Source organism: Leucopleurus acutus, assembly GCF_964270905.1.
Source record: "Leucopleurus acutus genome assembly, chromosome: 3".
NCBI classification, from domain to species: domain Eukaryota; kingdom Metazoa; phylum Chordata; class Mammalia; order Artiodactyla; family Delphinidae; genus Leucopleurus; species Leucopleurus acutus.
This window is the reverse complement of record NC_139145.1, coordinates 87,225,494-87,240,491: the sequence shown is the minus strand read 5'-3', so window position 1 is coordinate 87,240,491 and position 14,998 is coordinate 87,225,494. Positions and strand designations below refer to the sequence as shown.

Here is a 14,998-nt window from a genome sequence, read left to right as displayed (position 1 = left end):
TGAGGAATGTGTTCCAAATGAAAGAACAAGGTAACACCTCAGAAAAAAACCTTCACTAAATGGACATAGTTTATCCACCTGATAAAACGTTAAAGTTGGTAAAGAATGGATGAACATAGTGAGAATTTCAACAAAGACAGAAAATATAAGAAGGTACCAAAGAAAAGACATGGAGTTGAAGAATACAATAACTGAATTGAAAAATATGCTAGAGAGGTTCAACATCATACTACATGAAGCAGAATAAAGGATCAGTGAGCTCAAAGGGCAATGGAACTCATCCAATCACATCAAGAAAAAGAAAAAAGAATGAAAAAAGCCAAGAGAGCTTAAGGGACTTATGAGACAACATCTAGCAGACTAATATTTGCATTATAGGAGTCCCAGATGGAGGAGAGAGAGAGGAAAAGGGGCAGAAAACTTATTTGAAGATATAATGGAGGACTTCCCTGGTGACACAGTGGTTGGAAATCCACCTTCCAATGCAGGGGACACGGGTTCGATCCCTGGTCCAGGAAGATCCCACATGCTGCAGAGCAGCTAAGACCGTGCGCCACAACTACTGAGCCTGCGCTCTAGATGCTGCGAGCCACAACTACTGAGCCCATGCACCACAACTACTGAAGCCCGCACACCTAGAGCCCATGCTCCACAACAAGAGAAGCCACCACAATGAGAAAGAAGCCCATGCACCGCAACAAAGAGTAGCCCCCGCTCACCACAACTAGAGAAAGCCCTCATGCAGCAGCAAAGACCCAACTCAGCCAAAAATAAGTAAATAAAAAATAAATAAATTTAAAGAAAAAAATAGATATAATGGCTGAAGACTTCCTACATGGGAAAGGAAAGAGACATCCAGATCAGGAAACCCACAGTGTTCCAAATAAGATGATGAACCCAAAGAGACCCACACCAAACACATTATATTTAAAGTGTCAAAAGTTAAAGAAAAGAAAATCTTAAAAGCAGCAAGAGAAAAACAACTTGTTATATACAAGCGATTCCCCATACAACTACCAGAAAATATCTCAACAGAAACTTTGCATGCAAGAAAGGAACGGCATGATATATTCACTGTGCTGAAAGAAAAATACTTCCAACAAAGAATACTCTACTTGGCAAAGTTATCATTCAAAATTGAAGGAGAGAGAAAGAGTTTTCCAGATAAGCAAAATCTAAAAGAGTTCATCACCACTAAACTGGCCTTACAAGGAATGGTAAAGGGACTTCTCTAAGTCCCTTACAAGGAATGGTAAAGGGACTTCTCTAAGCTGGTTGCTAATTAGTAACAAGAAAATATATGAAAGTATATATATCTCACTGGCAAAGGTAAGTATGTAGTAAGGTAGTGGATCAATCACTTATAAAGGTAGTATGAAGGTTAAAGACAAAAAAAATAAAAACTATAACTACAAAAATTAGTTAAGGGATATACAAGATAAATAGATTTAAAATCTGACATCAGAAACATAAAACAAGGCAGGGGGGAGTGAAAATGTAGAGCTTTTGAACGTGTTCAATCTTCAGTTTTTTTAATCAACTTAAAAATGTAAGTTGTTGTATGTAAGCCTCATGGTTACCACAAAGTCAAAATCTATAGTAGATACAGTAATGATAATGAGAAAAATCTAAGCATACCATTAAAGAAAGTCATCAAACCACAAAGGAAGAGAGCAAGTGAAGAAGTAAGGAACAGAGAGGAACTATAAATCAGCAAGAAAGGAATTAAAATAGCAATAAGTACACACATATCAATAACAACGTTAAATGTAAAGGGACTAAATTTGCCAGTCAAAAGACAGAGTTGCTGAATGGAATAAAAAATAAGACCCATCTATATGCTGTCTACAAGAGACTCATCGCAGACATAAGGACACACAAAGACTAAAAGTGAAGGGATGGAGAAAGATATTCCGTGCAAATGAAAACCAAAAGGAAGCTGGGGTGGCTATATTTATATCAAACAAAGTAGATTTTAAAACAAAGACTGTAATCAGAGACAAAGGAGGGCATTACATAATGATAAAGAAGTCAATCCAACAAGAGGATATAAAATGTGTAAATATTTATGCATCTAACATAGGAATACTTAAATATATAAAACAAATATTAACAGACCTAAACAACTTGTTATATACAAGTTGTATATATACAACTTGTTATATAAACAGCAATACAATAATAGTAGGGGACTTCAGTACCATACTTGAGTCAATGTAAAGATCAGATGGAAAATCAGTAACGAAATGTCAGCCTTAAATGACACTTTAGACCAGATGAACGTAACAGATATATATATATCTTGGGCTTCCCTGGTGGCGCAGTGGTTGAGAGTCTGCCTGCCGATGCAGGGGACACGGGTTCGTGCCCTGGTCCGGGAAGATCCCACATGCCGTGGAGCGGCTGGGCCTGTGAGCTGTGGCCACTGAGCCTGCGCGTCCGGAGCCTGTGCTCCGCAACGGGAGAGGCCACAGCAGTGAGAGGCCCGCGTACCACAAAAAAAATAGATAGATAGATAGATATAGATACCTATAGATCAGTATACACATGCCATCCAAAAGAAGCAGAATACATATTCTTTCCTAGTGCACATTGAATATTCCCCAAGACAGATTATATGTTAGGCCACAAAACAAGTTTTAATAAATATAACAAGACTGAAATCACATCAAGCATCTTTTCTGACCACAATGGTATGGAACTAGAAGTCAATTACAAGAAGAAAGCTAGGAAATTCACAAACATATGGAAATTAAACATGTTACTGAACAACCAATGGGCCACAGAATAAATCAAAAGAAAAGTCAAAATTACCTTGAGACAAATTAAAATGGAAATAGAACATACCAAAAGTTAGGTGATGCAGTAAAAGCAGTTCTGAGAGGTATGTTCATAGTAATAAATGCCTACCTCAAGAAACAAGAAAGATCTCAAACAACATAACATCACACCTCAAGGAACTAGAAGAACAAATAAAACCCAAAGTTATTAGAAGGAAGAAAATGACAAAGATCAGAGCAGAAATAAATGAAATAAAGACTAAAAAGACAATAGAAAAGATCAATGAAACTAATAGCTATTTCTTTGAAATGAAAGCATTGACAAAACTTTAGCTACACTCAGCAAGAAAAAAAAGTGACAGAAACCAAATCAAAACAGTTAAAAATGAAAAATGAGGGCTTCCCCGGTGGCACAGTGGTTGGGAGTCCGCCTGCCGATGCAGGGGACACAGGTTCGTGCCCCGGTCTGAGAAGATCCCACATGCCGCGGAGCGCGTCCGGAGCCTGTGCTCCGCAACGGGAGAGGCCACAACAGTGAGAGGTTCGCATACTGCAAAAAAAAAAAAAAAAAAAAGAAAGAAAAATGAGACATTACAACTGATACCACAGATATACAAAGGATGGTAAGAGGCTTCTATGAACAACTATATGCCAACAAACTGGACAACCTAGAAAAAATGAAAAAAATTTCTCAAAAACCTTCTGAAATTGAATCAGTAACAAAAAAAACTCTCAACAAAAAGAAGTCTAGGAATGACTGGCTTCACTGGTGAATTTTACCATACATTCAAAGAAGATTAATACCAGTCGTTCTCAAACTCTTCCAAAACAGAAGAAGAGGGAATACTCCCAAACTCATTTTATGAGTCCATCATTACTCTGATATCAGAACCACACAAAAGGGCTTCCCTGGTGGTGCAGTGGTTGGGAGTCTGCCTGCCGATGCAGGGGACATGGGTTCGTGCCCCGGTCCAGGAGGATCCCATGTGCCACAGAGCGGCTGGGCCAGTGGGCTATGGCTGCTGAGCCTGTGTGTCTGGAGCCTGTGCTCCACAACGGGAGAGGCCACGGCAGTGAGAGGCCCATGTACTGCAAAAAAAACAACAAAACAAAACACACACACACAAAGAAATCACAAGAAAAGAAAATTACTTGGAGGGGCTGAAGGGTGTAACCACAGCCAGGTCGAGTTCAAGATTTCAGGATGTGGACGTGCAGCAGCTGGTGACACAGAACCTGGCTTGAGGTACTGACCAGTATTTCACCCCCAGATGCTTTGGCACCTACATCAATGTCACCTCAAGAAGTTCGGGCACATCAAGTAAACTATGAATCTAACCTTCCTGAGAGAGCCCCTCTGGATCTGCTCCAATCCTGACTGAGGAGTCTCCTCCCCTCTCTTCTGCCATTGTTCCTGATGAACACAGAAGCAAAAATTCTCAACACAATGTTAGCAAACGGAATTCAGCAATACATTAAATAATAAAAGGATCGTACATCATGATCAAGTGGGATTTATTCCAAGGATACAAGGATGGTTTAACATCTGCAAATCAATCAACATGATGCACCACATTAACAAAATAAAGGCTAAAAATCATATCATCATATCATCTCAATAGATACAGAAAAAGCATTGGAGAAAACTCAACATCCCATTAAGATAAAAATTCTCAACAAAGTGGGTACAGAGGAAATGTACCTCAACATAATAAAGGTCACATATGACAAGCCCACAGCTAACATCACAGTTCACAGTAAAAAGCTGAAAGTTTTTCCTCTAAGAACAGGAACAGGACAAGGATGCCCACTCTCACCACTTTTATTCAACATAGTACTGGAAGTCCTAGCCACAGCAGTTAGGCAAGAGAAAGAAATGAAAGGAATCCCATTTGGAAAGGAAGAAGTAAAGCTGTCCTTATTTGCAGATGAAATGATATTATATAGAAAATCCTAAAGTCTCCACCAAGAAACTGTTAGAACTAATCAATGAATACAGTAAATTGCAGGATACAAAGTCAAAATACAAAAGTCTGTTGTGTTTCTATACACTAATAACAAATTATCAGAAAGAGAAATTAAGGAAACAGTTCCATTTATAATTGCATCAAAAACAATAAAATATCTAGGAATAAATTTCACCAAGGTGAAAAACCTGTACATTGAAAACTATCAGACACAACCAAAGAAACTGAAGAAGACACAAGTAAATGAAAAGATATTTCATGCTCATGGATTGGAAGAATCAATATTAATAAAATGTTCATACTACCCAAAGCAATCTACAGATTCAGTGCAATCCCTATCAAAATTCCAATGGCATTTTTCACATAACTGGATCAAATAATACTAAAATTTGTGTGGAACCACAAAAGACCCTGAACAGTCAAAGCAATCTTGAGGAAGAAGTACAGAGCTAGGGGCATCATGCTCCCTGATTTCAAACTATACTACAAAGCTATGGTATTTAAAGCAGCATGGTATTAGAATTAAACAGACACACAGATCAGTGGAACAGAATAGAAAGCCTAGAAATAATCCCATGCATAAATGGTCAATTAATTTATGACAGAGGAGGCAAGAATATACAATGGGGAAAGGACATCTCTTCAATAAATGTTGGGAAAACTGGACAGCCACATGTCAAAGAATGAAACAGACCACTATCCACTATCTTACACCATATGCAAAAATTAAAATGGTTAAAGACTTGACTATAAGACCTGAAGTCATAAAACTCCTAGAAGAAAACATAGGCAGTAAGCTCTAGTGCTGGAGATGAGGTTTTGGGTTTGACATCAAAGCAAAGGCAACAAAAGCAAAAATAAACTAGTCGGGCTATTTCAAACTAAAACGCTTCTGCACAGCAAAGGAAACCATTTACAAAATAAAAGGACACCTACCGAATGAGAGAATATATTTGCAAGTCATATATCTGATAGGGGTTAATATTTAAATATATAAAGAACTCATGCAACTCAAGACAAAAAACAATCTGATTAAAAAATGGGCAGAAGTTCAGAATAGACAGTTTTCCAAATAAGGGATATACGTGGCCAACAGTTTCATGAAAAGATACTCAACATCACTAATCATCAGGGAAATGCAAATCAAAACCACAGTGACTTATCACCTCATACCTGTTAGAACGGCTGTTATTAAAACAAGAAATAACAAGTGTTGGCCAGGTTGTGGAGAAAAGGATTCCTCCTCCACTGTCAGGAGGAATGTAAATTGGTGCAGCCACTATGGAAAACAGTATGGAGGTTCCTCATAAAACTAAAAATAGAGCTACCATATGATCTAGCAGTTCCACTTCTGGGTATTTATCTGAAGAAAACAAAAATGCTAACTCAAGAAGATATATGCACCCCTGTGTTCATTTGCAGCATTATTTACAATAGCCAAGATATGGAAATAGCCTAAGTGTACATCAATGGACGAATGAATAAAGAAGATACGGTGTGTATATACAATAGAATATTATTCAACCTTAGCAAAGAGTGAAATCATGCCATTTGTGACAACATGGATGGACCTTGTGGGTATCATGCTAAGGGAAATAAGTCAGACAGAGAAAGACAAATACTGTATAATCTCATTTACATGTGAAATCTAAACAACAACAACAAAACCACTCTCATAGATAAAGAGAACAGACTGGTGGTTGCCAGAGTCTAGCAGTGGGAGGCAGGGGGAGGGTGAAGGTGGTCAAGAGGTACAAAATTCCAGTTATAAAACAAATGAGTCATGGGGGTCTAATGTAAAACATGGTGACTATAATTAATAGTACTATACTGCATATTTGCAAGTTGCTAAGAGAGTAGATCTTGAAGTTCTCATCACAAGAAAAAAAAATTTTATGACTATGGATGGTGACTATGCATGGTGATGTTGACTAGACTTATCGTAGTGATTATTTTGCAATATATACAAATATTAAATCATGCTGTACACCTGAAACTAATATAATGTTATGTCAATTATATCTCAATAAGAAAAATAAAGAATTATTAATTAATTTTTTAAAATTATACAGTAAAACCAGACTCAAAAGTCAAGGTTACAGGGCTTCCCTGGTTGCGCAGTGGTCAGGAATCCGCCTGCCAACCCAGGGGACACGGGTTCGAGCCCTGGTCCGGGAAGATCCCACATGCCACAGAGCAACTAAGCCCATGAGCCACAACTACTGAGCCTGTGCTCTAGAGCCCGTGAGCCACAACTACTGAGCCCCTGTGCCACAACTACTGAAGCCTGCGCGCCTAGAGCCCGTGCTTGGCAACGAGTAGCCACCGCAATGAGAAGCCCGCGCACCGCGACAAAATGTAGCCCCCGTTCGTTGCAACTAGAGAAAGCCTGAACACAGCAATGAAGACCCAACGCAGCCAAAAATAATAAAATAAAAGTCAAGGTTACAGAGTTAGGTTATAAGCTTTCACTTCTAGAGTGTGATCTTAGTTTATAATACAACTGGCCATTCTTGATCTCTTCCTAGATACTATCTTACAAAAATAAGGTATTTGGTTCTCTATGCTTTGTACTTCCTTAAAGAGTTAATTAGTCTTAACTTGTAACCATTGAATGATTTTCATAAAAAGTTTTAAATTATTGGATGCCAAACATGAAAAGAGTTGATATGCCGACAGGGAAACTAATCTTCCTACCGACTAGCATAGTGAATGTCCATAATTACCGTCTACTAAGAAGGAAGCTAATTCACACAGCTGGAGATGATGATCAGCAAGTACACTCCAAACTCTGACCTCAGAGCAGTTATAACACAGGCATACTCTCATTCTCATTGTACTGTTTTCAAGAAAGAGAAAAGGCCATCCTACTCAAAGTAACAAGACATTTTGGGAAGATGGGCATTTATACATCCTGGAATGGCAGAAATATGTTGGAAAATCTTGAAAATTCATAGCCTTTTCTGCCTCCCCTCCTTGATTTCACATTCATTCCAGAAGATATCTGGTATTGGCTTTTATCTCTGTGTTTCTCTAGAAGATTACCAAGGGGAAAAAAACCAAACTAAACTAAGAGTTAGCTTATGTAATTCAGTAAAGCAGGTGCACCAAGATATTTTGACAAAACACAGCACCATGTAATTTAAAGAAGTTGTTTTTATCAGCCAGCTATGTTAATTTCTACTCTATTCAAAACACAGAAAAATGTATTTTCCATAAATGAAACTATCAGTGGAGAAAATGAGAACTTTAAGCGTGTAAGAATATCTGTAAACAGTGATGAGTAAAAAATTGAAGTTAAGAAACTTTCCTTATTGCTTTAAGTTTGTTTGTAATTTTAGTAGAAAGAAAATGATGCAGGCAGAAGACAAAATTGCAGAACTCCAACTTATTTAATCTCCTAGGCATCGATGTGTACAAATTTATATCTTTTTTATATAAACCATCTATCTCATTTAGAGGCCACAGAGAAAGTTAGCTTGCATACTGAGTGAATATTTGTTCTTGGTGGGGGAAATGTGATTTGGAAGGTGGCTTAGTTAAAGTAGCAGCCTGAAGACTATTCATTTAATTGGTAATATTACTACTCCTGGAAAGCAAAACTAGTCAAGAAAATAAGATCACTAGTTATTGAATTCCTGGTAAGTTTAAATATGTTAATATGTGACTGACCTAGACATACACAACCAGAAATGGTCACCCGCTTATCCAGTGAGCTGAATGTGGTTTTGTTCACCCTTCAGGGAGATACAGCTCTGAGAGTGATGTGTGGAGCTTCGGCATCCTCCTCTGGGAGACCTTCAGCTTAGGGGTCTGCCCGTACCCTGGAATGACAAATCAACAAGCTCGGGAACAAGTGGAAAGAGGTGAGCCAAAGACACAGGGTAGCAGTGTTCACAGCCAGCCCGGGCAGTGCTGGTGCCGTGTCTGCATTTCCTGGGAGGAGGAAGAGTACTCTCGGGCCCGCGATCGAAGAGGTGCTGGTTAATCTACTTTGGAACTTTACGGATGGTGTGGCTCTTTCCAACCAAACCAACAACAACAACAAAGACTTTAAAAGATAGATCCCAGCTCTTTGAAAATAGAAAGCTCTAGGCTTTTCTTCCATGCCCCCTGCCTGGCATGACACCTGCAAGGCTGTGCCATTCACTCTCTTCCAGGGAAATAGGAGATTGAGGAATACCACCTAGTTTTTATTCTATGCCAAATAAACACTGTTAATATTACTGCAAATTGAAATGTAGTTAGACTTCAGGAAGAAGTTGAGAATTTTGGAACAGTTCTGAAGAAGCCCTATGGTGTTCTCAGATCAGGGACAGGAATAAGCAGGTGATGGTGACACCCTCACGTGCACTTGTGTAGTCCCCGGCTTTCAACAACAACAACAAAACACTTGCAACAAAACACCAGCGCCCTAGGGTCAGGCCTGTCAAGGGGGGGCATGGTTGTAGAATCGGGTGTAGGAAGATGACTTCCAGCTTCCTTCCTCCCTTTTCCTACCGCTCCTGAGGCAGATGCACACAGGCACACACACACCACCCAGCACACTGCCGGGACACTGCCAGGTGACTTTGAATTAAAGATAATATTCTTCTCAGACTGTAAAGGAATATGCCTCATATTCATTTTTATTTCACTTTTAAATTAATGTTTATAAATCCTCATCCTTTTTCTCATCTTCAAAACCCTGAGTTGTAGAGATGATTTTTTTAAACTCTGCCTACAGCATCTAAAAGCAAATTCTGAAAGCAAATACTTAGAGCAACTAAAACATGCATTTGTATGTGATGTATCTTACATCAGACTTTGTGACAAATGAACAAACAGAAAATGGGTTCTTTGAACTAGAAGGTAATGATGTTGCTCTATTAATATTAAAGTCTGCATTACTTATAGAGAAAAAATCAGTTTGCCCTGAAATGAATTTTTTGTTTCTATTAACCAACAACATAAGGTACTAAAAATTACAAACTGCATAATGCCCTATGTGAACATTTATATCTTATCCCCATTCTAAATTCTCTGTTCTTCTTCTCTTGGGTCTTCAGGATACCGAATGTCAGCCCCTCAGCATTGTCCAGAGGACATTTTTAAAATTATGATGAAGTGTTGGGATTATAAACCTGAAAACCGGCCCAAGTTCACTGAACTTCAGAAAGAGCTCACTGTCATCAAGAAGAAAATCACATAGTGACAGAACAGTGCAAACTCAGCCTCCAGGACTTGGTCCTCCAGCAGAGTAATATCGTTCTTCTCGTTAACAATGAGTTTATACCACGTTATGTGCAACAGTCTTCTAAGGTTATTTTTTTTTTTATTAACTGTTTTTTAAATATGTGCCGTTAAAAAAAGTCAAAGGCGAATGCATTCAAGAAACAGGTCAGTCCTACCAAGGGCTTTCTCAGCTCACCACAGCAATCCTGCCATTTCAGCCCTTTGTAAATAGAAAAGCACAGGCTCTAAATGTGAGGGGGAACCAATCCATCTTTTTCACACCAGGACCATCGATGTTTCTCAGAGATTTTTTACTTCAGACCCAGTTCACGGCTGCTGTCCCATGCCACAGACCCTACTCGATCGGTGCTATCAGCTGCATTGGTAATGCCATGTCTGCAGGACACATTCCAACCAAAGTTGGCTTTCTGCTCTGCCAAGGCAAGAGTGTATTTGTAAACATCATTTTATATTGAGCATTATTTAGACCTCCTAGGGGTTTTCTTTCCTTTCTCACCAGAAATAAGCACAGTGTAAGAATCCTCACATTCCTGTCTTATTGGTAAAGCTGTTGTTTCCCTCCCCTTTTGCCCAGGCATCAGAAAATGATGCCTGGAATGTCCTCAAAGAGCTCTTAATTGAGGCCACGGCTTTTAAAGAATGTTTCAGACAGCTGTGACGGCAAGAAGTAAGTTGGAACAGGAGGACGGTCTGGAGAAAGGGGCAGCTAAAGTCATCATCAAAGAGAAGGAAAGGAAAATAGAAAATCTGCCTTCTTACCAGAGTTACGCCTTTAGACACACACACACACACTTTATTTTATGGTCTGATTCATGAAAAAGGTTCTAAGAAATGTTTTCAGGAGTTCACAGATAGAGCCTTCTTGTCAACAAAAAATTCTTTAGAGAAATTCCAAAGCACGAGGCTACAGAAATAACAGCATAATTTTAAGTACCTTCATTTGAGAGGAGACATCCCAGAATTTAATTCTGTTCATTTCTGCCAGTTTCCAGAGCTGTCAGAATTTCATGATTCTAGTTCATAAACACATCCATGTGTGTGCACATGCGCCCCCCACACAGACACACAGCCACACACACACACACACACATAATACCGAGAAACCTGGCAGTAAATGGAGTAAATTGGTTAAGAAGTCAAATGAACATTATTAAGGAAAAAGCTATAGAGATAGCCCTCCTTTGTCCACCTTCCCCCTTCATGTACTCTTATACTGCTACCTGAAAATTCTTATCATTAGCCGACCCATATATGAGCACAGTCTGGAGATGCTTCATATGAATAAAATGGAACAGAGTTTAAACTAGGATTGTCTTTAGCTGAATCTTAGCTTCATCCAGGGAACTTACCCCATGGTCTGTATATAGTTGCCTCTCAGGATAAATATGTGTGTAAGAGATGGTCACGCTCAGGGGTAAATGTGGCCTGGGAGCTTTTAATAAGTGCTCAGGCCTGTGTCCAAATAGCACAGTAGTGATTATTTGGTCTACAGTCATTGGAAGAGCTTATGGGATAGAAAATTCCTCCTGCCTCCTCCACCTATTTGCTGCCTAGGAATATCACTGCACACAACTCACACCCAGTACTACTTTCAAGAGTAAACAGGATAATACTGAGGAGAAAACTGGCTTGTGTCTACCACTTCAATCTCCTTGAAGTTTAATACACATTTAATGATTACCACATCCAGACGAAAATGAAAGCATAATAAACTTGCCCGCAAAAATATCACAATATATAAAGTAACTCTTTTTTAATCAGCATTGTTTCCCTTCTGTCAAATATTATGAGTAAAAGGAAACCTTCTTTTGATGGCATATACTGTGGTAAATCAAAGCACAGACTCATGAATTAAGATTAAGAGCTCTGGTCTTCAGGCACTTGTCAGCCTTCAAAAGCAAGAATGAAATGGGGACATTTCCACCCTTTGCCAGTATTTCCAAGTGCATCTCTCTGTAATATTCTTTGTTTAAAGAAAACAGCCTCCCATCACTTAGCAGCCACACTGCTAAGCTCTCAGCAAAGAGAGAGAATGATGGTTTGGGCTTTAATTTTGTGAACAAGACCTGAAGCTTAATCATTGCATTCTGGTGTAAAGAACGAACATGGCATTGATATTTCACTCATCCAGGCTGTTAGAATTTGCAGTTCACATCGTAACTGTGTGCTTAAAGAAGCTTTTCAAAACATCGTGACATCTGCAGCATTTAAATTCTATCTTATTCTTTGTCCCAAAGCAGGCAGTGGTACAGTTCAGGATTAATAACTCATCGGGAGTCTTTCAGGATCATATCAGTTATATAGAATATTAAATTTAATATAGGCACATGCATTAAGAAAAACTTATGCAGACTGTTTTTTACTGTTAACTTTGTTGTGCTTGAAGCATAATTTATTCATCCCTTCTGTCACAGATAATTATTGGAATTATGTACTTTAGGAGGCTAATCCGTACCCAGAAAGCATACACACAAATTCTCCTCTGAATTTGCAAGTTGATATAGGGAAAGAAGGATTCGGAAACACATAAAATCCTATGACTTGTTTAGTAAGAAAACAGTAACCAAAATTTTAGTAACTAAAATTTTAGTAACCAAAATTGCCACTGGTCTGAATGTAATTCAGCCAGGTCACAAATCTTTGTGTTGTTAATAGATTTTTTCACGTGTTGCATCTGTTACTCCTATGTAGTTTCTGTCATAATTCCTTAAATTTATGAATATGGAGTCGCAGGGGGGCGGGTAAACCCAGGCAGCCTGACTCTCACCTGCCTTTTTCTATCTTGAATCACCAAGGAGCCTTCATGAGAAGTATTTAAGTAGCTCATCATTTTTCAAGGAAAGAAATCTTTTATTGTCAAATTAACATTTGTTACCGACATGTGAAACCTAAAATTATTTTGCACTCCATATAATCTAAGGTTACTTCCCAAAGCCAACATATTCTTTCTCTTCTAGGAAATAATAATAAAGGATGAATAGGTTTTGTTTAGACTTTCAAAACCAGAGGTTTCGTTTTAGTCCATCCTGCCACTAGGTCCCCAGTGCAAGGTCTTATGTAATCATTTCTCTCTTATCTCCCAAATTTAATATAGTCAATAAAATTCTTCATCCATAATTCACCATTTTTATCACAGATACGATATTACTGAAACCTGTTACTAGCACACCAGTGTAGAACATGAGTCTGATTGCTTCAGCCAATTTTCAGCACACATTTCACAACTGTTTTTCATTTGAGGGTGGTTTTAAAAGAAAAGAAAATGTTTAGTCATTGAAATAGTCTTAATTTCCTTTAAACCATGGTATGGTTTTCTTGTCTGTGTTATACTCATTGTTTCAGTTTTGCCATATAGTTTTATATAAAGTTTGGCTAATACCACTAAAATAACCGTGGCTTCACAATACTGGTATGACTTGTGTCAAGAAGAAAGTGTTTTAATTATAATATACGCCACACACTGAGGATCTTGTAGTGGGATAAACATAAAAATGAGAACGCAAAAATACATGTCTAGGTCGTATGTTACTGTCGTTCGGTTACCTCAGTCACACTACTTTCCAATTCACTCATCAGATGTTCTAAAAATGTACCTGAAAACCTTCCTTAGTATACCCTATGGACACTGTTCTGTGGCTGTGTGTCTTTTGACGTGAGATCAGCTGATAACTTTCTGAAAAGAGGGTTTGTTTGTTTGCCTCAACCCTCTTTTTACATATACGTACCACCCCCCCCCAGCACACCACTGGTATTTTAGTTGTTTCTTATCAACAGAATTGATTGTCCATAAACACTATTCTGAGTCATGTAAAGACTGACTTTTGTATTTAGGAGGTCAGAGCCCTCACACAAAACAGAATAATGCAAAATACAAAGAACAAAAATGGACAATTGAAAAAGACATGGTTTATGTATTAATATGTTAATTAAAACAAAGATTTTATATGAAAATGAGTTTATATTACAGTTCCATTACACTATTAAGTTAGCATGGAAGTTTACCATTTAAATAAAGTGTTACCTCTTTTATTACTAACTCTGATTTGCTTATACGTACCAGAAATTTTTTATTAAATATTTTAGTTTTATTTAGTTTTCTCTGTTTTGATTAGTTTCATATCAAGTCTGAATAATATATTATTTGGGAAGATCCAGAACTACATATTAATTTCTGCCAAAGAAAATATTCTAATTAAGTCAATATTTCATGTACCAAGATGACCTACTTGAAGGAGATACTGCTACAGTTGTAGAGTCCCATAAAATTCTCCTTTAAAAAATAATGCTGTAATACAGAAGGTGTAAAACTATATATCTTAGTCATAATTCAATTTAAGGAAATATTTGTAACCCCTTGAAGGCCATTCTACTGCCTCATACTGATTCAAAGATTAAATTCTGAATTGTTAAGTGTAGACATTAAAGACTGCCTAATAAGACTGAGATTCTTAGGTGGTAGAGAAATCCTACTGAACTAAATTCCTAGTCACTTTAAACTGGGGAGATATAATGAGCATAGGCTTCAGCACATCTGTTAATAAGGCACTGAGGCAAACGTCTACCAAGGCAAAAGAGGAGAGCACCAGTTATTCTAAGGCAGGATGATGCAGCCCCTACAGAGAGTGTAGGATAATTAAAGTGGAACGAAGACTTGGACAACGTCACTAGGAGGCCTGAGGAGAACAGTGCCACCAGGCCAGATCTTTTCCTACAGAAAATGTAAAAGGTATTGGAGTCAAAAGAAGCAAAAGGGGTCACCTGCCAGTGTGTGGGCCTTCCTGTGAGCAAACCAAAGACCTCTCCCTTGCATGTGTAGCAGTCTCTTATCCCCAGCTCAGAGGCAATGCTGTGCTGGGCGACACATGCTCATCGTCCCCCCAACTAATGGGTTTGGCCATATATGCTTAGACTTTTAACAGAGACTTCTCTAAGTCTCTTTGTATTTGAGTTAGTGATACTATTTCTTAAACTAAATCACTGATTATTCACCCCTCATTAGAAATCTGGTTGCAATGG

The 14,998-nt window shown here is 38.2% G+C and overlaps 1 protein-coding gene across 3 annotated transcripts in view; it reads left to right on the top strand.

Moving 5' to 3' along the window:
* FER (FER tyrosine kinase) overlaps positions 1-11,048 on the top strand; it is a 470,748-nt gene extending 459,700 nt beyond the window's left edge. For all 3 annotated transcript variants that reach the window (XM_082836311.1, XM_082836310.1, XM_082836312.1), the window contains 2 exons: positions 8,491-8,613; positions 9,796-11,048. In XM_082836311.1, coding sequence (XP_082692437.1) covers positions 8,491-8,613; positions 9,796-9,938 — 266 coding nt within the window. In that variant the 3' untranslated portion in view covers positions 9,939-11,048. The remainder of the gene's footprint in view (positions 1-8,490; positions 8,614-9,795) is intronic.
* Positions 11,049-14,998: the final 3,950 nt, after the last annotated feature.